This window comes from Ovis aries, chromosome 15 (genome assembly GCF_016772045.2).
Source record: "Ovis aries strain OAR_USU_Benz2616 breed Rambouillet chromosome 15, ARS-UI_Ramb_v3.0, whole genome shotgun sequence".
Classification (NCBI taxonomy): domain Eukaryota; kingdom Metazoa; phylum Chordata; class Mammalia; order Artiodactyla; family Bovidae; genus Ovis; species Ovis aries.
Window position 1 is genome coordinate 40,498,292 of NC_056068.1, and position 25,016 is coordinate 40,523,307.

At 37.1% G+C, this 25,016-nt stretch overlaps 1 protein-coding gene across 11 annotated transcripts in view; it reads right to left on the bottom strand.

Moving 5' to 3' along the window:
* Positions 1–4,115: 4,115 nt before the first annotated feature.
* The window catches only part of USP47 (ubiquitin specific peptidase 47), a 102,842-nt gene continuing 81,941 nt past the window's right edge, over positions 4,116–25,016 (bottom strand). For 6 of the 11 annotated variants that reach the window (XM_042233056.1, XM_060399345.1, XM_027979389.2 and 3 more), the window contains 12 exons: positions 24,114–24,321; positions 22,498–22,613; positions 20,155–20,274; positions 17,679–18,456; positions 12,690–12,865; positions 12,262–12,342; positions 10,614–10,729; positions 10,137–10,255; positions 8,381–8,511; positions 6,635–6,682; positions 6,414–6,544; positions 4,116–5,596 (listed from right to left, as the gene is read on the bottom strand). In XM_042233056.1, coding sequence (XP_042088990.1) covers positions 5,422–5,596; positions 6,414–6,544; positions 6,635–6,682; positions 8,381–8,511; positions 10,137–10,255; positions 10,614–10,729; positions 12,262–12,342; positions 12,690–12,865; positions 17,679–18,456; positions 20,155–20,274; positions 22,498–22,613; positions 24,114–24,321 — 2,199 coding nt within the window. In that variant the 3' untranslated portion in view covers positions 4,116–5,421. The remainder of the gene's footprint in view (positions 5,597–6,413; positions 6,545–6,634; positions 6,683–8,380; positions 8,512–10,136; positions 10,256–10,613; positions 10,730–12,261; positions 12,343–12,689; positions 12,866–17,678; positions 18,457–20,154; positions 20,275–22,497; positions 22,614–24,113; positions 24,322–25,016) is intronic. The other 5 variants (XM_060399347.1, XM_060399346.1, XM_060399343.1 and 2 more) reach the window with 2 other exon arrangements.

Consider the following 25,016-nt stretch of genomic DNA (forward strand, 5'->3'; position numbering starts at 1 on the left):
ATCTCTACTCAGGATTCTAAGTGGAATGTATAAAGGGGGGCAGAGTTTGGTACTGGCGTCGTCCTGACTAGCCCTCCCAGGAAGGGAAGCAGCATGGGAACTGGCTTTCGAAGATGATAGTTGCTCAGGAGGGCAGAAGGAATAGGGACGGTTAGGAAGATGCGAGTGCCAGACCACTGCGTAAGGGAAGTATTCACAGGGTCTGGGGTTTAGGATACGGGTATCCTTTGGGGGCTTACCGCAGAGTAGAAAATGTCTGGGTCCTTGAATTCGCTGAGAAGGAACGCAGTCCTGCCATCAGCTATTTCTGGACTCCTTCTAAAGTCAACCACAAACAAGACAGATCAGGTGCTGTTAGTCTATGTTGTTTGAAATAAAAAACAAGCAAAAGGAGAACAAAGTATAGCTTTATGAATCCCAACCCACCTGCTTTCCACCTGCAATGGGAAAGCAAGTTTAGAAAATGAAGGGTTTGGGTGTTTGGTACAAGCTCTGAGTCTGAGCCCCACCTTCTGCACAGGTGAGTGGCTGGCTTGTCCACCCACCCAGTCTTAGACTGAGGAGTATAATGGAACAAAAATGATTGCTGCGGATTCTTCCCAGCTTCCTCTTCATACTGTCTTCCTGCTCCCTCTCTTTACTCCTCCAAGTCGTTTCCAGCCTCCCTACCCTGTTTCTTTGGGCTTTTGACACACTCAGGACAAAGGGGTGTAAGGCAGAAGGACGAGAGCTGCAAAGAGGAACAAGGTGGTCTGCTGCGGCAGAAGAGTGGGATACAGGGAGGAAGTACTCCTGGGGTCTGTGCATCCGCACCAGTCCAGAAAGCCGACTAGAGATTGTTTTGATAGCCAGACCGGGTTTCTAAAGGCAGAGAGCCGAGAGCCGTGGAGCTAGGCATCTCCTCGTAGGGCTTGCTGAGAGGGGTTGCTGCAGTAGCAGCAGCAACTCAACTGCCTCACATAAGTTGACAAAAGAGCTGGTAAGAAATCCCCTTTTGGAAGATCAGTGTTTGGAAAATAGGTTCTCTCTCTCTCCGACTTCCTGTGAGGCAGAGGCAATAAAACGAACGTGGATGCAACTAGAAATAATCATAAGTGAAGTCAGGATAAATACCATTTATCACTTAGATGTGGGGTCTAAAATATGACAAATGAGCCTATGAAACAGAATCATGGACACAGAACAGACTGGTGATTGCCAAGGAGAAGGGGAGTAGGGCAGGGATTGGGAGTTTAGGATTAGCAGATGCTAACTGGCATATACAGGATGGATAAACGAGGTCCTACTGTAGAGCACAACGAATGATTCACTATCCTGTGATAAACCATAATGGAATGTACGTGTGTGTGCGCGTGAGACAGTGACCTCACCACCACCAACAGGACGCTGCTGTCTGCCCTCTTCCTTACCTTTTCCACCATCCATAGAGCTAGTGCAGAAAGAGCCAGTGGGGAGTGGGAGTGTTGACCACTGCCTCCTTCCCTTGCTAAGCAGAGAGCATCACATCCAGCAGGCACTGTGTGTGTGTTGAGGGGTGGAGACCTTTGAATCAGATGACTGAAAAACTTCATCAGATTGTTTGAATAATGCAAAGTGACTTATAAGTTACAGAACTGCGAGTCCTCTTCCAGTGTGAAACTGTATTCAATAGAACACAGCTGGCACAGTTACCGGAAAAACAGAACCACTCTACTATTCGTATCTCTAAAAGGTGGTATTTCAGTTGGTTACTTCAGCATTATAAAAGGCTGAACATGAAGCATGCCCTCTATACTGGTGGAAGGGATAGGTTGTGAACAAAGGAAGCAGAGACAGAACATGGTACTCACCTTAAGGCAAGGTTCTGGGGCCCACTGATCCCCTGGCTTGGTAAATTCTCAGGCCCTGACCAGTTAGACCAGTGAGGGAAGCAGGTGGTGGAACTATCATGGGGGATGGGCAGAACACCCCTCCCCAGCACTCTTCTGCCCTCCTAACTTGGCCCCTAGTCTTTTCTAAATGGTTAAACCTGACTTAAGGCACTCATGAATCTGGCAAGTACTGTTTCTGAGTAAAGTTTCGAAAATTAACACTGTATCTAACCAAATGCTCATAGCACCCCCTTCCCCACAAAGGACACTGAAGGAGCATCTTCTGATGTCCTGTACACCAATCCTATGTGACTACAAACTTTATTTGGGTGGTGAACTCCTTTGGAAACCTGATTTTTAAAACAACATTTACTAGACCCCTAGAAAACTATACATGCACACAATTTTGCCTTCGATTTAAGGATTTTTTGGCCCTAGAAGGCTTTTGACTGCTAGTGACCAAAATATTGTTTTGCAAAAATTAGAAATTGCTTAGGTGGAATACATTTAGCAAAAAAAAAAATCTTACGAATTCAGATTATCTTCTATTACATATTGTCTAGACTATAACTTGCAAGTCACAAGTGCAAGAGTTGGTCATTTTTTATGCTAAACAAAGGGACAAAATTCAGAACAGCAGCCAATTGAAAAGGAAAAACTAGCAAATGAACCAGAATAAAAGATTTTATTGTATTCCATACATTCACAGGTCACTTCCAGATTTAGCAATAACACTGCAGTGCTCTGATACTGTGCACTCTTCAGCTCAGACCATGCTGGAAATCTGTGGCTGTAGCTGTCTAGATACCATTCCTAACAGAGCAGCCTGGCAACCAACAGCTAATCGACTGGCAGAATTCACTCCCATTTTCTCAGAAAGTTAAAGGATCGATACTTTCCATTCCATTACAAAAGAGATTACCAAACACTGTGTAGTGCAGAGTTCCTTCCCTGACTCTTTTTTATCTTGTTATGGACTGCTATCCCTTAGTTTGAGAAGCAGACGTTTATCTAGCAAACCTCGGTACAGACCAGCTAAATAACCAAGGCAGAGTAGTGAAAACATAGCTCTTGTTTCTTTGGCCAGAATTCACCCCTGACCTTCAGCCCCTGCCACAGATATGCAAGTACTTGGTTCTCACTGAGTGTGCCTGGCTGACACAAACTCATGTGCCCCACAGTAAAACCTCTTCAAAACTCTGGTGTAAGCCATGGGGGGCAAGGTCACACTTTATTGCACGTGGCCTGCCACAGCCTCAGAAGATTCAGTAGATGAGTGATCACCAGGTTCCACTGTCCCTTGGCTTGGAGGTGCTCACTTGATTCTCTGAGGAAGGCTGACACATGAATCTCTTCACCACAAATTACTGCTTCCATTGCCATGAATCAGTTTGAAATCACCATCCCTTTCTATTGAGATTTTTAAAGTGCAACATGGCACTGAAGAGCAAAAAGCTTTTTCTTTTCTGTAATGAAATACACATTTTCTTTACTCTTGGTGTTTGTAATATGCCTGCAATTAGAAGCAGCAAACACGAAACAAACACAACACGGGTAGAAGGCACAGGATGAGCAGTATGGAAAGTTCACTATTTACTCTTACAGGAACACCAAACCAAACAAGGCCCCAAACCCATTTTGTTAACAGATCGGTCTCCTCTGTTCCACAGTCAGTCCTTGAAAGGAGAAACCACATTTACTAACCCCTGTATCCCAGGTAAGCAGGCCTGTACCAGAACCAAGTAGCCATCATATTGCACCAGAAAATCTAAGTGATCCGAAAGACAACTCGTTAACAAATGCTTAACATTTTCCTCTGAGAATACCATCAAGTCTACTAATCCAAACCCAGAATAATACTGCCATTCAATTTAGCAGAATGCTACATAGTCTATATGGAATAAAAATTAGCCACAAAAATACCTTAGAAAAGATTTCTTTCTCCCCCTTGTGGAGACTTTTAAGATATTATGGAATTCTCAAATCATTATATTCAAACTGCAACCAACCTTTGTTAATACTATTTTTAAATTCTTTCTTAAAAGGGAAAAAAGGGTAAATTTTTTATTTTGAAATATTGACAGGATCCTCCAAAGTTAAATATTAACATCTTTTCATCTCTCTTACGAGAACTTTACTGTAAACATATATTATCACAGAATTAACTATTCAATATGTTACAAAATGTTATACTGAAAGAAAACAAATCTCTTTTGAACCCAGATTCTTCATCCACAAAAGTTTAATGACTAAAATACCACCACAGAATGAACAAATGTTTTATTGGCATGTTCATTGTTGTAAACAGCATCTGGCATGAAAAAGTTTTACCGAAACCTTTTTACTGATTTTTATAAATTAGATGGCATTTTCAAAATTGACGTAGAATTGTGTTCACTGAATAGCTGTATTTAGCAAACTTGCTGATTCTAACAGACTCTGCAATGAAATCACGGTGACTCTATTAGCCTGCGCCATGACCTGACTTCCTAGCAAGTTTATTCAACACGATGTTAAGACGTTTCCCCAAAGTTAAACTACATGTAACTACGTGTCAACTCCAAAAATTAAACTGGGACTTACAAGGTTTTAGAAGATTCAAACTTGAAGTAAAACTTCAAAAATAAATGTACTAAATAAAAATTGAAGCCACTGAACAGAAAAACCTCATTAACAAGGGCAAATACAATCGTATGGGACCCAGTGCTGAGGAACCTCACTGAGGGTTACATTTACAAAGACTGCTATACCTCTCAATGTACACAAATGTACATCATGAATGATATGTAAAAGGAATAACCATGGGAAATAGCTGAACTGCAATTATGGTAACTCAATAGGATCAATTTTATTTACATGCTGAATGAACGAGTGAAACGAATTCTCTACATCCATAACTTACGTACATCAGTTATAATTACAACACTGCAGCAATTTGAGCTGCCACCTGCTGGGAGCGGTCTAGGGAAATGTTTTGATGTTCTGGAATAATGTTCTTAATACTTTGCCAAAAATGAAAAAAATAAAAACACAACTTCACGATTCTTTACTGGGTTATGGCTGGTTCTAAGATTTTCTTTCTTCAGCTCCTGTTTTTGCTGCTTTCCAAGAGTCAACACGCGTTGCATTTACTTCTGAATTGTCAATGAGGTAATGTGTGTATCAGTGAAATAAACAGAAAATTCATTCATTCATGGCCTTTGCACAGCTTTTATTATTAAGCTATGAGCATCCTGTTTGAGGCTGGTTTTACTAGCGGCTATGTGCACATCTGTCCGCAAGAAAAGACGTTTACTCGTTCCCCGTCCCACTTTCCTAGTAGCAGGTTTCGCTGTTCTTTTGCACATCCCTTTTCACTTTACAGTACATTTGACTATAGTGCACAACATGATTCCAAGTCAAAACAGTGGCCCACTGGGCACTGAGCTTCTGATTGGTGAAGGGCCATCCAATCAGTGCTGGTGTCACTGGGTTACCCCCAACCATGTCCGGCCAGCATGGCACTACACAGTAGCAGTGAACCGTCTAATTGAAACCAGAATCCCCCAGGGAAAATGCTACACTAGCAGAGTCAGTCTTGAGTTAGATCTTTATTTGGTGCTCCATCCAGATAAATTTTTAGTGCTTTCTCTTTCCGAGGTGAGTATGTTACACGATGTCCTGTTTTCTGGAGTCGACTGCTTTCTTTTTTCATCAGTTCATTTCTCTGCTCATCTGTCAACTCCATTAATTCTTCTGTTCTATCCCTACATTTAAAATATTAATGACACATTAGACCAGTATACATACCATCTGCCTCCTTTAATTTATGTTTAAAAGCTACAATGCTCTTCAATGAAAAAATTAAATCTGATTGTCACCACTTGTTATATAACTTATACTAAGATGTCCTAGACTTCTAATGTGTTTATTATGTTAACACTCACTTCTAAAAATGGCATAGAATAATTTCCATGTTACTATTAGTATATAATGGCTATCATTTATTAAACATCTATTTATAACAGCCATTAGGCCAGTGTTTTTAAATGCAGTAATTCAAATTCTCATAAAATCCTGCAAGGCTGACATTACTGATGCCATTATACAGATGAGGACCTAGGTAAATAAATAACAAAGCTAAATTTGAATACGTATCTGCCAGGCTCCAATGACTACTCTTTTTCCTCTGTGTACCATGACAGATCCGGTAGCCACTAGCCATGTGTGTCTACCGAAGTATGTAAGATCCAAATTGAGATGGGAGGCAAGTGTAATAAACACATATTTCTAAGACTACAAGGAAAATTACGCAAAATATCTTAGAAATGATTTTTATAGTTTACATGTCATAATGATATTTTGGATATAGTGGGTTAGAAATATTTATTAAAATAATATTATCTTTCTACATTTTAAAATGTGGCTAACTAGAAAATTTTAAATGCAATATATGGCTTGTATTGTATTTCTACTGGTCAGGGCTATTCTATATCATAACAATCATAAAGCTGTTTATGAAAAATAAGATCTACAACAAAAATGTGGTATCTCTAGAAAGAACCAAAACATTGTGAATGTTACCTATAAAATATGACTGCACCATCATCACAGATATAAAGAGGCCACACATTCAGGGTAGAAACTTTGGGATTCCAGTCCAAATCCTGATGAATATCCAGGACAGAAATATCGCACGGAAAAGTTCCTCTACCCTAAGGAAAAAAGAATGAATGAATGAATGTCACCGTTGGCCATGGTTACTTAGCACTAGTACCCAGATTTAAACACTGTCAGGGTCTTACCTTGGCAAACTCAATATCTTCTAAAGGAATTCCACTGATTTCATAAAGCTGTAAGAGTAAACATTTTACATGAGTTCACCTAAAAACTAAGTTTGCTGAAACAAGCAATTTGCTTTTCACCTTGTGAACAAAGAAATAGTTTTGATTTTTTTCCAAAGAAGTAACATGTTTGATATAAAATTTTTTGAAAGCAGGAAGTAGAACTATCTCCCCAGTCCACCTGCAAGTACCATGTCTCAAAATATCAATTTAGTATTAATATATTCCTTCCAGACCTTTTCCTATGCATATATAAACTATATACACATTTATAAAATACATAAAGCTGCATCTATGAAATAATCTATATGATAACTTTATATAACCTATAAAAAACAGCATACAGAGTAACCTCATTCTCTTCACTAGTTGAAAAATATACCATTTTATTTCCAATTGATGGACATTGAGCATGTTTTTAGGTCTTCCCAATTACAATTCTATACAGTATGTATACTTTGTATATATTTCCTTGCATATCTCTACAAATTTCTTTTTACTGAATTCTTAGATGTGCAACTGCATGTGTGAAATGTTTATAAACAATGTCAAGCTGAACCCTGAAAAACTTATGTCAATTTAATCACTTATCCAAGGTGTATGATATTGCCTGTTTTACCCAAGCCATGATGACTCTAGGTCCCCAACTTCTAAGATCTAATGCCTGATGACCTGAGGTAGAGCTGATGTAATAATAATAAAGTGAATAATAAATGTACTGTGCTTGAATTATTCCCAAACCATCCTCCTTCCCCTACCCTGCCTGGTTCAAAGAAAAACTACCTTTCATGAAAATGGTCCCCAGTGCCAAAAAAGTTGGGGACTATTGCTCCAGATATTTTTATTTTCTAAATCTTCATCATTATTTAAGAGGTAAAAAAGTGCTACTATTGTCTTCTATTTTTAATTTTTTTTTTGCTGCTGTTATTGTTTTAACTTGTATTTCTTGTTCTATGAATTGCCTATTCATGTTCTTTGCTTATTTTAAAATTAAGACTGTCCAGTTTATTAATTTGTATATCCTTTTAAATTTGGACATGTCTCACATATGTTTCATATGTTTTCCCCTTTCTTTTAGTTTTATTTATGTGTTGCTTTAAAAAAATTTTTTGAGGGGGTGCTGTGCAGAAGATTTAACTTTTATATTGCCTATCTTTCCTTTTCTGGCTTTTGGTATTATATTCACAAATACTTTTCCCTCTATGGGATTATAAACTTATTTTCAATATATTCATCTAGAACATTTATCATTTCACTATATTTTTAAATATGAATTTAATACAATTTTTTGGTGTGAAATATGGAAATACATTTTTTCCCAAAATGCCAACTGTCTTAGTACCTTTCTCTAGGGATCTTTAGGAGTCTCACCTTTGCTAACCCTAACCTTCAGCTGGATTCTCTATTTAATTATACTTCATCTGGTTTTTTAAATATATACAGCAATTTACTCTAGTAACTCTAATCCTAACTACTTAGGACACAGCTGATCCAGGTAATAGAAAGCGGGGGCTCACTTCTAGATGGCCAGAAGTCAACATAATTTTTCAAAGCATCAGCAGCCCTAAGAAACAGTGGCCATGTGGCACAGGTGTGACGGACACAGAGAGGCTGCCGCATCAGTGTCTGGCACTCACTTCGTAGGGTCTTTCTTATGCAACACACAAAAAAATGTATGTTAGTTCATTCTGTTTAAAACGAGTTTACCTTCTCTCGCAACTCATCAACACTACTGCTTTCCAACACAACCTCCTGGAAGGGATCCAACTTCATCTCTGAAGGCCTCCACCGTCTTGACAAAACTGCAAGTTGTGACATGGACTTCATCTTCTCCACCCCTAAGAATATGCAAGAGTAAGCCACCATTCTATTTACTCTAAAGATTCATAATATGCCTTTTCTTATACTGCCTTGAAAACAGAAAGATTTCCTTCAGGCATTTTTCTTGAAAAGCAGGCATAAAAGAAACTAGTTAACCCAAGGAGGTTTTCAGCATGAAATACTCCCTCTCCCCACTCCAGTCTCAGAAGATAATCCGTAACCTCACCCAAGCTCTCCTTCCACCAGGACTCCTAATTTCACTCTTGTGAGTCTTGCTGGACACTGCTCTCCCAACTACTCTCACCTTTGGACCTCTAATCTTTGCCCTTCTGTTGGCTCCTATCATCCCACAATCTAAAATCATAATCAAACAGCCTCCATTTTATCTTTTTTCATTCAAGCTATCATTAATCCTTCTCTTTTACTCCCAAATTTGCTGATTCTTCAAAACCCAGCTCAACTGTGACCCTTCTCTCTGATGTACAGAAGAGCCAATTGCACTGATGTGTTTCTTAGCACCTATCATTTTGGAATGACAGGTTTGTAGTTCTGGTTTTCCCATACACTGTGCATCTCGAGGGCAACCACTGCTCTTTATTCACTGTTGCAGCACCATGGGTCAGAATGTCTGGCAAATTACAGGCCAATGTTTCTTAGATTTAATCACATGACTTAAATCTTACTCAAGTTCTTTGATGCTAAAATATATATTGAAATGATACTGATGCAAGGATCCACCATTCAGTGACACATTCTGGCTAAGTCACCTCCACCAATATATACTCCTTCCTAACAAGGGTGACGTCTATGTCCTTCATCTCTTCTTGGCCTACCCAGACACAGGGATTACTCTGTAAGGCCCCGGATACTCAGAAAAGGAATAACTGGTAACACACATTGCTATTCTAGGTCACTGTTACACAGTTATACAGGAAACTGGGACACAGATAGGAACACCTACACGGAGCGCACTGTGTGCAGATGAGGGCAGAGATCAGGACATTGTCAAGGCATCCATCTACAGGCCAAGGACCACGAGACTGCCAGAAACCACTGCCAGGAGAGAGGCGTGGAGCAGACTCCCCCCACCACCAGGAGACGGGCGTGGAGCAGAATCCCCCCACCGCCAGGAGAGGGGCGTGGAGCAGACTCCCCCCCACCGCCAGGAGAGGGGCGTGGAGCAGACTCCCCCCCACCGCCAACAAAAGGGACCCACCCTGACAACGTCTTGATCTCAGATGCCCAGCCTCCAAAACTGTGAGAAAATAAATTTCTGTTGTTTAAGCCACCCAGTCTGTGATATATTGTGATAGCCTAGAAAACTAATATTGTTCTCAAAATTTCTGAAAAATTAATAGCACATCCTCAAAGCACATAAGCCAAAATGAAACAAGATACTAAAAAACAAACATGGCTAAGAAATGTTTACTTTCAGTAAAAAGTACTAAAAATACAACTCTGAAATTGCAACTTCCCTGAAAGGAGGAATTCATATTCTTAAAATTAGAGAAAAGAAGAAATATTTAATAGGCAAATGGGGCCCAGAGAAAAGATAGAAGCAGCTCATTACTTGAGAAAAGCTACAGGCTTCTATTATTTCTAGAGAACTTCTGATATTTCTCCACAAAAATAATGATAATACCATCAAGAACTTCAAGGAAAACCTCCCAGTTGCTGGAAATATTAATATCTTCTTCATAAATATGATAATCCAAAAAGACAGTGCCAGGATTCTTCCATGTTTTTTTCCTTAGACGAAACCTACAAATGTGATAAGATATTTTAAACTACTATACTCTGAAATTCTTAACTTAAAAAAAGTAACATGAATCTGACATCAAGGAAAAAATGAAATGTTCAAATACAAAAGTCAAGTGGTTATTCATTAAAATTTTGGGAAAATACAATGAAATGATCTCAAGACATCAAATTGAGTGTCCTGCAAAGGAAGCTCATACCAATTCCTAAATAATTTTGCTTAGTTCTATCATATTAATCTACAGTACAAAATTCTGAACAGTACAGGAATTTAAAAGTCTTCGTTTTAGAAAATCATACCAATCCATGTCAATTAACCACACTTTCTTCAAACTGCGATGACACTGTAATTTTACTTTACCTGTCAATACTGAGCTCTAAACCACACTGCTCCCTGAGTTGAGGAATTAACTCCTCTTTTGATTGCCGTACAGTCATTCCTTTAGCAAAAACAGCATCTAGCAGAAACTTGCATGGCTAGGAAAGTAAAGACAAACAATTACACCCTGAATTACACATTAAAATGAAGATCAACAAAACATTTTATTTGTACTTTATAGTGTGACCATTACTGGACTGGGTTTAGGAGTCTGTCTGCCTATATTTAAATCTTGGCTCCATTACTTACTAACCCTATTATCTTGAACAAGTTTACTTAACATTTCTGTACCTCAGTTCTCTCATCTGTAAACTAGGGACAGTATCTTCCCCAGTCATTGTGAAGATTAGATATGATAATACATTCATATTTCTCTTCTTATAATACAATGATCATCACCTTTATAGAGTAAAATGAGGGAAATGATTACTAACTTTGCAAATACATCCATTAATTGTCTCAAAAGAGATACAGAATCCACAAACCCCAAACTCAAAGATAAGCCAAAATGAGTGTAATGAATCACACATAAGAGATATAACTGATGCCTAATAAAATATTTGTTGAACAAATGAAGGCATTTTATGAAAACATTACCCGCTTATTTGCTGTTTTTCACATCTGTCTAGGTCTTCATTGAGATGTTATAAATGTCTTAAAAATAGTGTCTTTGTCTTATTCTTCTGGTATTTACCACCATTTTAAATATCACAGGAATATTTTATTACTCCCCTAGAACATAGTCTGTTTAGATTCTTAATCCACCGTTTAAAAGCAATGTGAACTTGGGCATGTTACTTAACTTCTCTGCGCCTATGTTTCTTAACCTATATAGTGGGAATAACAGTACTTTTATAATAGAGTTAACTGACGAGGATTAAAGGAGTTAATATCTGTAAGCACTTAGAGAACAAAGAGGCACTAAATATAATGCTAGTTAAAAAATGACTCTCTGAACTAAAAGAGTATATACTCTACAGGTCAGCTGCCATCCTTCTCTATCATTATACAATCATTCCCAGAAAATAAGCATGAACAAAACCACTCTTACAAAGCAGAAAATGTATGCCATTCCAGCATTTGTATCAACACTTCAGATCAGAGGGATGACAAAAATGGTCTGAGGGCCACGATCTGGTGCCTGATTTTCTGAGTGACATGTTACTGGAAGAAGTCACTGCTGTTGGCTTCTGTATTGCCTATGTCTGTTTTTGTGCTATAATGGCAGCACAGAGTAGCTGCAACAGAGATAGTATGGCCTGCACAACTGAAACATTCCCTAGAAAGAAATATTCCTTCTGTGTGCTGTGCTGTGCTTAGGTGCTCAGTCGTGTCTGACTCTTTGCAACCCCTTAGACTGTAACCTGCCAGGTTCCTCTGTCCATGGGGATTCTCCAGGCAAAAACACTGCAGTGGGTTGCCATGCCCTCCTCCAGGGGATCTTCCCAACCCAGGGATAGAACCCAGGTCTCTTGCATTGCAGGTGGATTCTTTACTGTTTGAGCCACTGGGAAAGCCCTTTCCTTCTTTAGAGAGATAAAAAGAAATGTCTAGTAATAAAATCTGTACACTGCATGTTTTTAATAACTACCCAAAGTGACCTTACATTGCTTTTAAGTATGTTACTTACCTCTTGTTCATTGACTAGAAGCTGGTATACTTTAACTCTGTATTCTCCTTTTTTAAGTGCTCTTCCCAGTCTAATTGTAATCTACAAATTAAACACACTTTTTAAGATGTACTGTCTCAGTAGAATAAACTACCCATTCTCACCCCAACTGTTTAGGAGTCTCCCCCCAATTCTTTAGATTCTGGGCTGTTGGAGAACAGGTATATCTTTTACTTCTGATTCCCCAATGCCTAGAATAGTAACTGACACACAGTTAACATTTAACAAACGTTTGTTAGATGAATGGAGAAAACAATAACAAAAAAAACCAATAATCACTAAATAATCCTTTTAGGGTATCTATTTCATCTTACTTGGAAGTAGTGTAAGATGTTCTCAAATCTATCATTTAAAACAGACTCTAATTATTCAGAATTATTTTTATCAACCTTATTGTCATCTGAAAACGATGAAAGTGTCTCATTCAGCCGGACGCTCTCAAACTCTTGATTGCTGGCGTACACGCGAAAGACCTTGAAGTGAGAGGACAAAACTCCAACAAAGGGCTCTAAATGTTGTTTGAAAGTGGCCAGAGTAATTCTTTTGTCAACATGCACCATCAACCCTAAGCACATAAACACACAGACACGCACAAAAAAGAACAGAAACAAAAACGTAAAAGAAACCTCTTTAGAGTATAAATACAGCAGATTATAGATTTCTAACTACACTGTGAGCAGGAAAAAGCACCCCTTTTCAGTCACTTGGCTTTTAGCTAATGTACTACACTGAATGGATATGGACACTGAGCATATGCTACGTATAATCCAATAGCTTTAAATATTCTGAGATATTTAAGTGTGAGATATTTGCTTATTCATTTTGGTCACTAATTTAAAAATCAAACTTTCAGGAATGTTTTTCAAATACATACATTTCTAGTTCTACACAGCAGCAGTGTAGGCTCTGGCTGCGTCTCACCCCTGCCTCTTCTGCTTCCTTACTAGCTGTCAAGACACAGAGCAAGTCACCAGCCTCCATACCTGCATTTTGTCATTTGAAAAATGGAGATAATACAGTACCTATCTCATAGTATCTTACTGTCCATTCAGTGAGGTTAATAAGTTAATCATGCTTTTAGAATAGTTTTATAATAGTAATAACCTCAAAATCTAATTTTTTAGATTTATTAAAAAATTAGTAAATCTAGTCCTGGGATTTCTACCAAAAATGTCAAGACTAGCATACAAAGATGTCTGTCTTATCATGTAGTTGGTTGGACTGTAACAGAAATACCTACATGGATCAGAAACTCCAACCTCCTCTAAGCTTCAATTTAAGCTCTCTTTCCATTACAATATGGACTTCCCTGGTGGCTCAAATGGTAAAGCAACTGCCTACAACATGGAAGACCCAGGTTCAATCCCTGGATTGGGAAGATCTCCTGGAGAAGGAAATGGCAACCCACTCCAGTACTCTTGTCTGGAAAATCCCATGGACAGAGGAGCCTGGTAGGCTACAGTCCATGGGTTTGCAAAGAGTCAGACACGACTGAACGACTTCACTTTCACTTTCTTTTGCATTATAGTAGGATTATCTTTGATGTGCTTTATTTTTTTCTAATGCTTATTATTTTAATCTTTGTCCTTTATTTTATAAGCCACTCATGATGTTACTTTTGGAGTATATTCATGACTTCTGGAATATATTTCTTACTCTGATCTTCATATTCTATTAGAGAGGAAAACATCACTAGTTGCTTCCTTCTCTTGTAATAGCCAAAGCTGCCATAGAGTCTCAGGCTCAAGGTTTCTCTGCAGCCCTAAGGCTCTCTGTAGGGCAGACCACAAGTTTTCTGTGAAATTTACATGAAAGGGGTAGGATGAAACCTTTATATACTCTTTGTTTCCATTTTCAAGTCATCCCAACTAGGATTGATGAATTTTTCTGAATGGATTTTTCAAATAATGTCCATTTACTATTTTCCCGGTTATAAAATACTGGTTCACTAGAGAAAATGTGACAAGTATGAATTAGCAGAAAACATACAGTGATGAACTTTATTTACTGTATATACCTTTTGAGGCAGTATATCTTTTACTTTGTTTAAAATGTCTATTTTTAAGCTTTAAGGAATGTTCCTACATATTAACAATCTAGCTTTTGGCAAACAAACCTCTATTTATTAACCAGAGAGGGGTTAGATTTCTTGAGAGAAGGGTGTAATGAAAAAATTTCTTGATTAGAAATGAGCAGCCTATGGCTGGATTTCAGTTTTGCCACTTTGGTCTGATAAATGGCTATAGGTACTTATCCAATCTCTGAGCCTTAGTTTTCTCATGGGATTATTACCCAGTCTCATTGACTGTTGTTCAACAAATGCAGTACATACATTCTAAGGCATTACTCAAATAAAAGCTATCACTGCCGTTTTGGTTTCTCTCATAACTCCTAGTAATGCTGTTATCACAGGAAGACATGAATGTTCGTTGGTTACTGATATAGTCCAATATGGTGATTAGAACCAAGTGTTCTGGAGTTAGATGGCCTGGCTGGAATGAAGTTCTTGTTCCCCTTCACATATTAGATTTGTGACTTCAACTAACTTCTCTGAACTTCAGTGATCTCTATTATAAAACAAAGATAACAATCTTCATATCTCAAAATGTGTTTTCGGGTTAATACATGCAAAATGCTTAACACAGCACTGACAAAGTGTCGGCTTAATTGATGAGCTATAATTACTTAGTGGTTTTACAGAACACCATCATATCGATTTTCCTATCTATGCCTTCATACAGAAGAGTTCAGTCTCTTCACAGCTGCAACTTTAAAGTGCCCTCAAAAGCCTTCCTTTTTCATTCTTTTATGTATTTATTGAAAGAGGTGGTAACCAAAATTGTACAAAGAGTTTCAGTGCAAATACATGACCATTTTTATTACTCTGGCCTTCCTATTTATAACCTACTGCCTGCAGATTACAACTGGGTCACACTTGGACAGTATTTTCAAAGAGGTCTATAAGTACTCCCTGAAACAATTCCTGGATTATAACTAATTGCTTCAAGACCATCATTTTTAAGTGTTATTTGGTTATTACCTAAATGAATTGCCTATACAGTACAGGACATACCACTCTTCAGGTATCAAATTCTCTATTTACCCATTCTACCTCGCCATTTCATCATTCTGGAGAATTTGTATTTTACTTGTCATCCACATTTCCCAAGCATCTACTTTCCGATCCCTGTGGAACTGTGACGAAGCAGTCGGAGTACAGATTCCTGAAACACCTGGCTGCTGGCTATCATCCCCATTCCCTTTCCCCTATGCCAGTTTGTTAAACACGGAAAGACACTTTGCAGGGGTTTCCCCTTTTCTTCTCAAACAACCTTTTGTATAGCTTCTGAACACTTAAATAATTCGTAGAAGATGATCTGTCTTCATCACATGCTTTACTATTTCCATGAATGCTAGTAAATTAGCCCACAATGTATTTCTAAAAAGGTTAAAATGGTCAGCAGGCTCCTTTGTAAAGATTCCATTAACCGTTGTAAGATGGAAATGAGACCCTTCAAACTCTAATTCTAAAAGCCCCACTGAATCTTTTCTACAGTTGAATGCAGTCAAATTTCCAGTACATCATTCAAAAACAAACTCCTTGAAAGAAATTTCTAATCTTTTTCCACAGAGAAGCTATTTTTAATTTCTGCAATGCTCTTGAAGGGTTGAGAATGATAAGAAAGCAGTGTAGGTACTAGCTATCTTTCCTTTACTATGATGTGAGAAAAGAAACAGCGGTTAGCAGCGAGAAGGTGGAGAAATGAGTACTAGGCTTGCAACTGGAATACTTGAATCTGATCCCAGCAGTGTGACCTACTAACTGTGTGACCTCAGGCAAATTATTTAACTTGTATGAGCCAGTTTCTTCATCTGTGAGATATGTTTAACAATATCAATTTCGCACAGCTGCTGAGAACTAAATAAAATAACATGTTAACAAGAGCTGTAAGTAAAAAAAATCCATGAAAATTAAAATTTAAGCATTACTATGATAGAGTTTGTCTGTCTCCATTTTAATCTACCAATCCACATTTTCCCACTCGAGTTTAAGATATAGGTATGGATGTCAAATAATTATGCTGTTTTTGAACCTACTTAAAAACACAAACTTATGTATTTTTAACACTGATTTCATAATTTCTATCACTTCCTTTTAAAAGATCCAATTTTCAGACTGTACGCATCATAGCATTTAGCTAACACAGCGGTTTTTTGTGCACCTTCTCTCCATGAGATGAAGCATAATGCTGTGCTTTGATCATCCCTACTTCTAACAAATACATAGGGCCTGGGTACAGCTTATATTCAGGAAATAGCAGCTGTGGAGGCATGCAAATGGAGAGATGAAGAGTGGGACTCTCTTACAAACTAACAGGGGCCAAGTGCATTCATACTAGAGCTTTAACCTTTAGCAATGGTCCCACTAGTTACTAGCCATATATGTATTTTTGGGAAAGTCATTCACCCTCTATGAGTTTCAGCTTTCTCATCAGAGGATATCAATGTCTATTTTATTACTCTCAGAGAAGCTTCAAGTGAGACCAAACAAGTGCTTTGCAAACTAAAATATAAAAATATAAGGGGTAATATTAATATTTGCCTTTCAGACTAATGCAAAGTATTTAGGTTTTCAGCTATTTCCCTTTTAAACTTGAAGAAATATTTTTGTATCTTGCACTTGTTTGTCCTGTTAATTCTCTGGCTGGTTTTAGTTTGATATTTTATGAATTCTTTTATTAAGTCTCATACAACGTTATGTTTTTGTTGTTGTTTGTCCAAGTGCCCAAATCACTTCCATTCTGAGATCATACAATTCAGAATTTCTAGTTTATATCTTGCCTGAGGCTTCCTTCAAAGAAATGTGGGGGAAAAGGTCCCTTTTCTTTCTCCGACTTTCCCAGTTAGTTATGTACTCTTTAGGAGGTGTAGGAATGGTGCACCTTGGAGTAGGTGATGGAAGAAAGGGAAGGAATGCACAAATTAAAATTTTTTCTAGGCACTGAATATAAAAGTTTCTAGAGTGCCTGGCCTTTTTTTGTATATTATTTGCCATTTAAACTATTTCTTTTCCTTTTTAAAATTTTGTACTATTATAATTCTTTCCTTTAAAAATATTCTTAATTTCTTTCTTTTTAACAATCATCTCACCAGAGTCTGGACATCATTCCATCACAGGTCTAAGAACACTGCTCACTACAACTCATCAAAAATGAAAGCAAAGAAGAGAGAGGATAATCTTATAATCCAGGATGCTACAGGTAATCTTAGGACAAAGCATTTCTCTTAGCTGATTCTTCTCAACTAAAAATTTAAATGAACTGATAAAAAAGACTGAGGCTGTTTCAAGAAGCAGCCTTTTCCTTTAAAGTACATACATTTATGTCCTTCCCCAGAACCTTCATCTGCAGCATAGGGCTCTGCTTTGAAATACATGTACTGTATTTCTCCCCTACTCTTGCCACTCTCATCATATTCACTGTCCGTTCCAGAGTCTTCTTCTGCTGTATCCCAGGTCTCCTTTTTCCCTTCGTTCGCTTTAGTTCTTCTACTGCTCGTGATGCTGTGAGAGTCAAGTCCATTAGCCAAAGGGATCTGAGCATTATCTGCATTGCACAAAGTATCACTGCTATGACTCGAGCTGAGAATATCACTGTCCACCGAACTTGTACTCCTGTCATTATTCACATCGGAATCTGACCGCTCTTCAGACTGAAAATTTTCAGGATCAGAAGTCTGCATATGCTGTTCCAGTTCTCTATTATCCACTGAGGCTGAGGAGTCCCTCTCATTGAGAGGTGATTCAATGTTTTCAAAGTCACTTGTCTCAGTACTCTTGCTGCTGTCCCCATTATCTCCCTCCTGCTGCTGTTGCAGTGACAAGCTTTTGAGTTTTTCAGTGCTTTCTTCTAGAATAGCTTCCACAGACTTTAGGCTCCCTGCAGGTCCTTTGACTCTTTCACAGTCATCATCCACGTTCCCAGAGTCACCCCCAGCTTTCTGGTATGCTGTCCTTTTGGAATAAGATCCTGGAGATTGTTCAGGTAGCAAAACAAATAATCTGATTGTATTTGCATGCCGATCCAGGAGTTTCCATAAATGAGAGTCTGTAAAGGCCATCTGGTAATCCAAAGTCTCAGAGCTTTCAACAAACACCTAAACAGTAAGTTAGAGAGTTACATTACACCATTAATTTTGGGGACAATCTCATTCACTGTAAGAATAATATCACGTCAATATAAGATAGTGCACAATAGATTATAAAATTTGAGATGATAATGTTTCTAAAGGACATATATATTGTTTTTGGAGACTAAAATAAACTTTATGTTCATATCTCCTTTTAATCGGCCATAAACTGTCCTAAGATAGATGGGGCACACATATGTGTGTGTGCCTGTCAAATCTCTTGCTTACTGGAAAATTCATAAAAACATCTTGGCAATGTAACACCAAAATGCAAGTTCTATAAAAAAATTTATGGACAAATGACTTGATTCTATAGCAAATAAACTGCAAGGAAACAAACATGAAGAGAAAGCTTTAGACTAAAATAAACTTGAGATATTACGGACTTTATTCAGATTCTGATTTGAGCAAATTTCATTGAAAAAAAAATTTTAAGATAATCGGGGAAATCTGAACACTGATTAGATATTGGTTAATATTAAGGCATTTCTGTTAATTTTTTAGGTGTAATAATATAACTGTGGTTATTTTAAAAGAGTTCTCATCTTTTAGAAATATACAGTCATATTGCTTATAGATGAAATGATATGATGCTGGGGATGTTTCTGAAATAATCTAGGGGAAGTAGTTACATATAGATGAATCAAGACTTAATAATTATAGAAGCTGGGTGATAAGTACATAAGGGTTCATTACACTATTTTCTGCACTTCTGCATATATTCGAAATTTTCTATAATAAAATTTTAAAAAGTAAAATGCATATATATATATCTGGCAATTATGAATAGCATTTTTAATTTTTTATAAATGTTATTCAATAAATGTTATAATTATAAATGAGGGCTATAAGCTAACCATTTAAGGGAAAAAATTAAGTTAGATCCTTCCCACTCCTTATCCTAAAACAGTATTAGGGTAGATTAGAGATTTTAATGTTATATATAAATACCTCACAGAAGTACTGGAAAACACTAGAGGTGAATAAAAATTACTCATCAAAATTAATAAAACAATATAAAAAAAGGGCTAAATGTGATAAAAGATTAACCTTTCCTAAGATGAAAGAGACTGGAAATGGTGATAAATAAAAGATGGTAATCGAGGAAACTTTGCTACAGTTTATCCAGAGTAAACCAATAGCATTAGGAATAAACACATGAAAAATGATATGATGGAAACATAATGATACCGAGGGATGCAACAAAAAGACCAACAAGAACCTTCTTTTTCCTTCTAGAGATAAATGAGTAGGCAAAGGGAATAACATGGGGTGAACCCAAGAAAGAATTTTCTGTATACCAGGCATGCTTCAGACTCACCATGAAGTACCGCTTTATGGGAGGAGCTCAAGAATGAACAAAACTCAGAGGACATAATCATTGTGACCAGAAGTAGTCATCAAGGTTCCACCAGAGAGGCAGGACTAATCGGGGGCTTGAAAAATAAATGTAGGGAGATGGGGGAAAACACTGCATGTCGGGGCGGCACATGAACAAGGCAAAAAGGAGAACCAGCAAGACTCACTTAGAAGACAAAGAAGCATGATCTGACCTGATGATAAAGACAGGTAGTTCCTGGAAGGACGTGAGAATTTAAAAGGTAAATTTCAGACAAATGGTGAACAGCAGTATAGAAAATAGTAATGGGAAAATAAAAGACATACCTTATTACTTCTAAAAAACCCTTCCGCTTTCAGGGTTTTACTGGGCACGGTGAGAAGGCGCAAATCATTGTAGCAGCGTTCCAGCACTATTCTCATTGTTTCAGCAGGTAAATGGATGGCCTAAAATCAAAGCAATTTAATTAAAAAGTACTTTTTCAAAATAACTATGCTTGACTTGGAAATTTGGGAAATTAAGACACTGCTGAGTTCTTAAAAACAGCAGAATGAAAATTAAGAGAAAAATAATCTTACTAGAGATTTACAAATTAAAAAAAAAAACATTAGTCCTATCCACTAAATAGGCTATAAATTAGGAGAACAGAGTATCACTTATAAATGTATACTCTGAAACTATTTTAAAAGTAACAATTACTCACTAAAAGTTCTATTTCTCCCAAACTCATGAAGTAAATGAGGTGATCTGATTCCAGAGAAACTGAATAACTGACTGTGAGAACTGATGTCAAACCACTTAACTTCTTGACTTTTGATCAGGTCTTCTGTATTGTGTTAATACTTCTACTAAATCAATTTTTTTTCCTGTGTAAAATGAGATTAAATTAGTAGGTAAATTTTAAAGTTATTCTAAAATTCCATGTCCTTAATTTTTGGTGTCACTTAAGAAATTTCTCATGAAATGAGCAAATAAAAATAATTTTCATTTTACAAAGCCTCATTTGTATAGTTAATGATGACTAATTCTGAGGCATCCTAGTTATAAACACTAAATTTCTTGACATCCTGTTTTCTGTCTATACTCTACAGACGTATTTTTCCCCAACAAAACTATAAGCTTCAGGGAAGAAAACACATGTGTTTCTTTTGTATTCTACCTCAGTGCTCGTCTTCTAGACTAAACTATAAAAAAGAGCAGTTAGTCATAAACTATGACTTCAAAATATGATTTGTTTCCTCCGATTATTACTGTGGCAAAAGTGTTGGAAGTAATTTTTTAACATAGTAATAATAACTAACTTCTATATAATACTTCACATTTATTTTCACAAAAAGAGCGTTTATTTATTTTACTCATGTTCACAACAACCCTGTTAAAATAGGCATTAAAAAATTCCAGATGAAATAGAAGACAATACTACCATAAATTGAATAACTAGAAATGACTGGAAACTGGAAGTTTTTTGACTTGTGATTTCTGAACAGTTTCCACCACGCCAAAGGACCCTGCTGCTGCTAAATCACTTCAGTCATGTCCGACTCTGTGCAACCCCACAGATGGCAGCCACCAGCTCCACTGTCTCTGGGATTCTCCAGGCAAATACACTGGAGTGGGTTGACATTTCCTTCTCCAACGCATGAAAGTGAAAAGTGAAAGTGAAGTCGCTCAGTCGTGTCCAACTCTTCGCAACCTCATGGACTGCAGCCTACCAGGGTACTCCGTCCACAGGATTCTCCAGGCAAGAGTACTGGAGTGGGGTGCCATTGCCTTCTCCCGAAAGGACCCTAAGTGGGGTTAATTTTGCCTGTATTTGTGTGCTCAATGTTTTACAGAATACAAGACCCCTGAAAGGATTATAATCATTTCTCTGGAGTGAAACAGTTTTTCTATCCCAGGAAATCTGAATGTTTCATCATCATGTTTTTCAGTTCAAAAATTCTGAATAAGCCTATGCTCTTTACTATTAACTCACATAATGTGACTGATAGCAGCTTACTCTTCTACTTCTATTCGTTTATCACTATCTTTCTGGTTAGCCCAATGTGAAACTCCTCAGGTCTTCTGTGTTCCTGCCTTGCTCTAATATTTAGCAACTGCAAGTGCTGCCAATTTTATTTATAGATTCACTCTTACAATCTCCCCTTTTTCATTTCTGGTCATACGTGTTCACCTAAATTATTTCCACAACCTCATCTATTAATATGTTCCTGGCTCCTCCCTCAGCCCATTGGGAGCACTAGTCTGGAATTGCCAGAATTACCACACTACAGCATAGCTCTCTTACCGTAACACTGCTGTACTTAGAAAAACAACCAAAAACCAACTTACTTCCTGCTGCTTACACTGAACAGAGTCCAAACTTTTCTGATTACATTTACAAACCTGCCATGAGATAAAGCGAACTTGTGTTTCCAGGCACCTACTTTACAATGATCAGGCCAAACACACATGTCACTGCTACGTGCACTTGCTTCACATCTTCACATTCAGGTCAGTCTGTTTCTTCCATTATGAAGCGTCCTTTTCTCCCAACTACAGTCATCTCCAAGCTATAAATACATTGGCTTCTTGAGGTAAATACCAGTTCCTACATCTTATAACTATCACATAGTGCTTTGTACATAGCAGGCATTTAAAAATACTCATTGACCAATTTTAAAACTTACCTTTGAAATAAGCTGTTTGAACTCTGTAACTGTTTCATTTAAGTAAGCTCGAACAGTGATAGGAGCAGCTACAGATTCTGCCTTTAGATCAACAACATGAACTTTCACCATTACTTCTGTCACATTTGAAAAACACAGAAACACAAATGGAGGTTCTTTTTTAAAAAGGCATTTCACATTAGCAATGCATTCTAAATGTGTTTCTAATAGACAGCAAAGATAATGTTTTTCTAATTGTCAAGATGGTAGATGTATATGTTAACATGCATAATACAATTAACACTTCTTTCACAATTTATCACATTACAAATATATATAAAGAACTAAAAAATAAAGCTAATAAAAAGGTTCTTATAGATCTCTTTAAACAAGGCAAAAGTCAAAATGTGATTTTTAAAAATACATGTTTTGTTTCTTTATAAAATATTAATACCACCCCTGTCAAATTTTTCAAGCATAGTAAAAATACATATCCAAAGTTCTAAAATACAGAGCAAAAACACAACACTAACATAAAATAACTAGAGAAAACAAATACTAAAGGAGACACAGCAGCCCTACTTGCTTTTCACAACATTTACTAAACAATTCAAGACCTTGCTCATAATAAAAGACTTCTTCTCAAAATAATATTCTCTATATTCTATGGAAAATTCAACAGAAAAGCTTTTGGTTTACATGTTTGTTTTCTGACTTAAAAGTTTCATGTTATAACTTAATGCCATCTTCTCTCCTGTTTTTAGGAAACCACATAACTTAACTTTCAGTCACCAGAAAAATAAATGATCTTCAACCACTAGATTTAGCAGACATTCTCCAGCTTTAACTGTTTTAATCTCTCGTATGTAGTACATGTCAATCTTCCATTCCCCCCCATGAAGCTAATCTAAATTTGAATATTATTCTAAAGTATTGATTATTAAACAATAAAGGAGATTATAACTGTCATAATATACAACAACGTTTAGAGTTCTCTTTATAAAAAGTGAGTTATTTTGCTGACCAATGTTATATTTTATCATAATTTCTACAATCTGGTTCAAAAATAATGTGAAAGAAAATGCTCCAAAGGGACTCTTTATGGATAGAGCAAAGTATGACTGAAGAAGCTCTTGAAAGAATACCATACTTAATCTACTCTGGAAAGAGGCGGCTTCAAAAAAAGGAGGTGTGGAAGATCCACGAAAGAACAGAATTTGAAAGAGTTATGGAACCATGTCTTCAAGGAGACCCTGAAAGACTCTACTGAGACTTTTTGAGAATATACTTTTTTGGGCTATGGTCCTCTCTATAACGAGAGAGGCAGGGGCAGAGGCAGGGGCAGGGGCAGAGGCAGAGGCAGAGGGAGGAAGGGAGGATGATTTAGTACTGGAGAAGAAAAATCCTACTGAAGACTTTAATTTTGTTTTTGCTTTGTTATTTGTTTGTTAAATTTTGTGTATAGTTTTTTGAATGTAGTCTAGAATTTAATGCCAGGTTTCTGGCTCACTACTTCAAAACCTATCGGAATTATTATACATTCTGAGAACATGTAAAAAATTTAAAAATTTCTATAGACAAAAAACTTTATGAAAATTTAAGTCCTTTATAATTCAAAATACCATAAAAATGCTTACCTCCAGGTTTATAAGACTGGAAAACTTGATCAGGTCTTCTTGTCTCCAATAGCAGATCAAACATGTATGTTGACTTGACTCCACCTAGTAAAAGACCCATTGGAGTATCTTCTTCTCCTTCATATGATCGTTCAAGATAATCATGAAACTCATCATATTTAACAAGACGACAGCAATCCATGGGTATTACCTCTTCTAAATCCATCATCTAAAAGAATACAACACCCAAGGAAAAAGGAAAGAAAATTTTTTTAAATCTGATATGTAACTGTACTAACAAGAGGTCCTAACAAACAATAAAGTCCATATATATTTATGATTTGCATTAAAGCTCAAAGGCATGACTTAAATGGTATTTTAAAATAACCATATTTCATTATCCCTCAAATTATACAACCTATATACTAACATATTTTAAAGACTTAAAAAGTTAACATTCTAAATTTTAGATGCATTCAAAATTAATGCATTGTAAGCTATTGCTTTATAACTACTAAACTGGAAACATAAGAGGAAAATGACAACTAGAACATGCCTCTTTTGTTATCTTAATCCAATCTGGAGAAAAACTGGTAAATCACGTATCTAGTAGTGATCTTCCTCAGCACAGGACGACAGCATGCCTTGCTGAGCTACCACAAGGGCCTTCCTGTCTCACAGGTGCTACCCCACTCTTCTCTGAACCACCCCCTGCAATCTAAGCCAACAGAACATCAACAAATCAGGGGCAGGAATTTCTATCAACAATTTCCCCTCTATACCATGTCACTTGTAGACAGCATACACTCCATGCAATATCACTTAAGTGGGAACTGAATCTCTCAGAGAAACACAGTACAGCTCTTTAGAAGTATTTAATACTCATCCAAGGTTTGTGCTTCCCAGTGGCTCAGATGGTGAAGA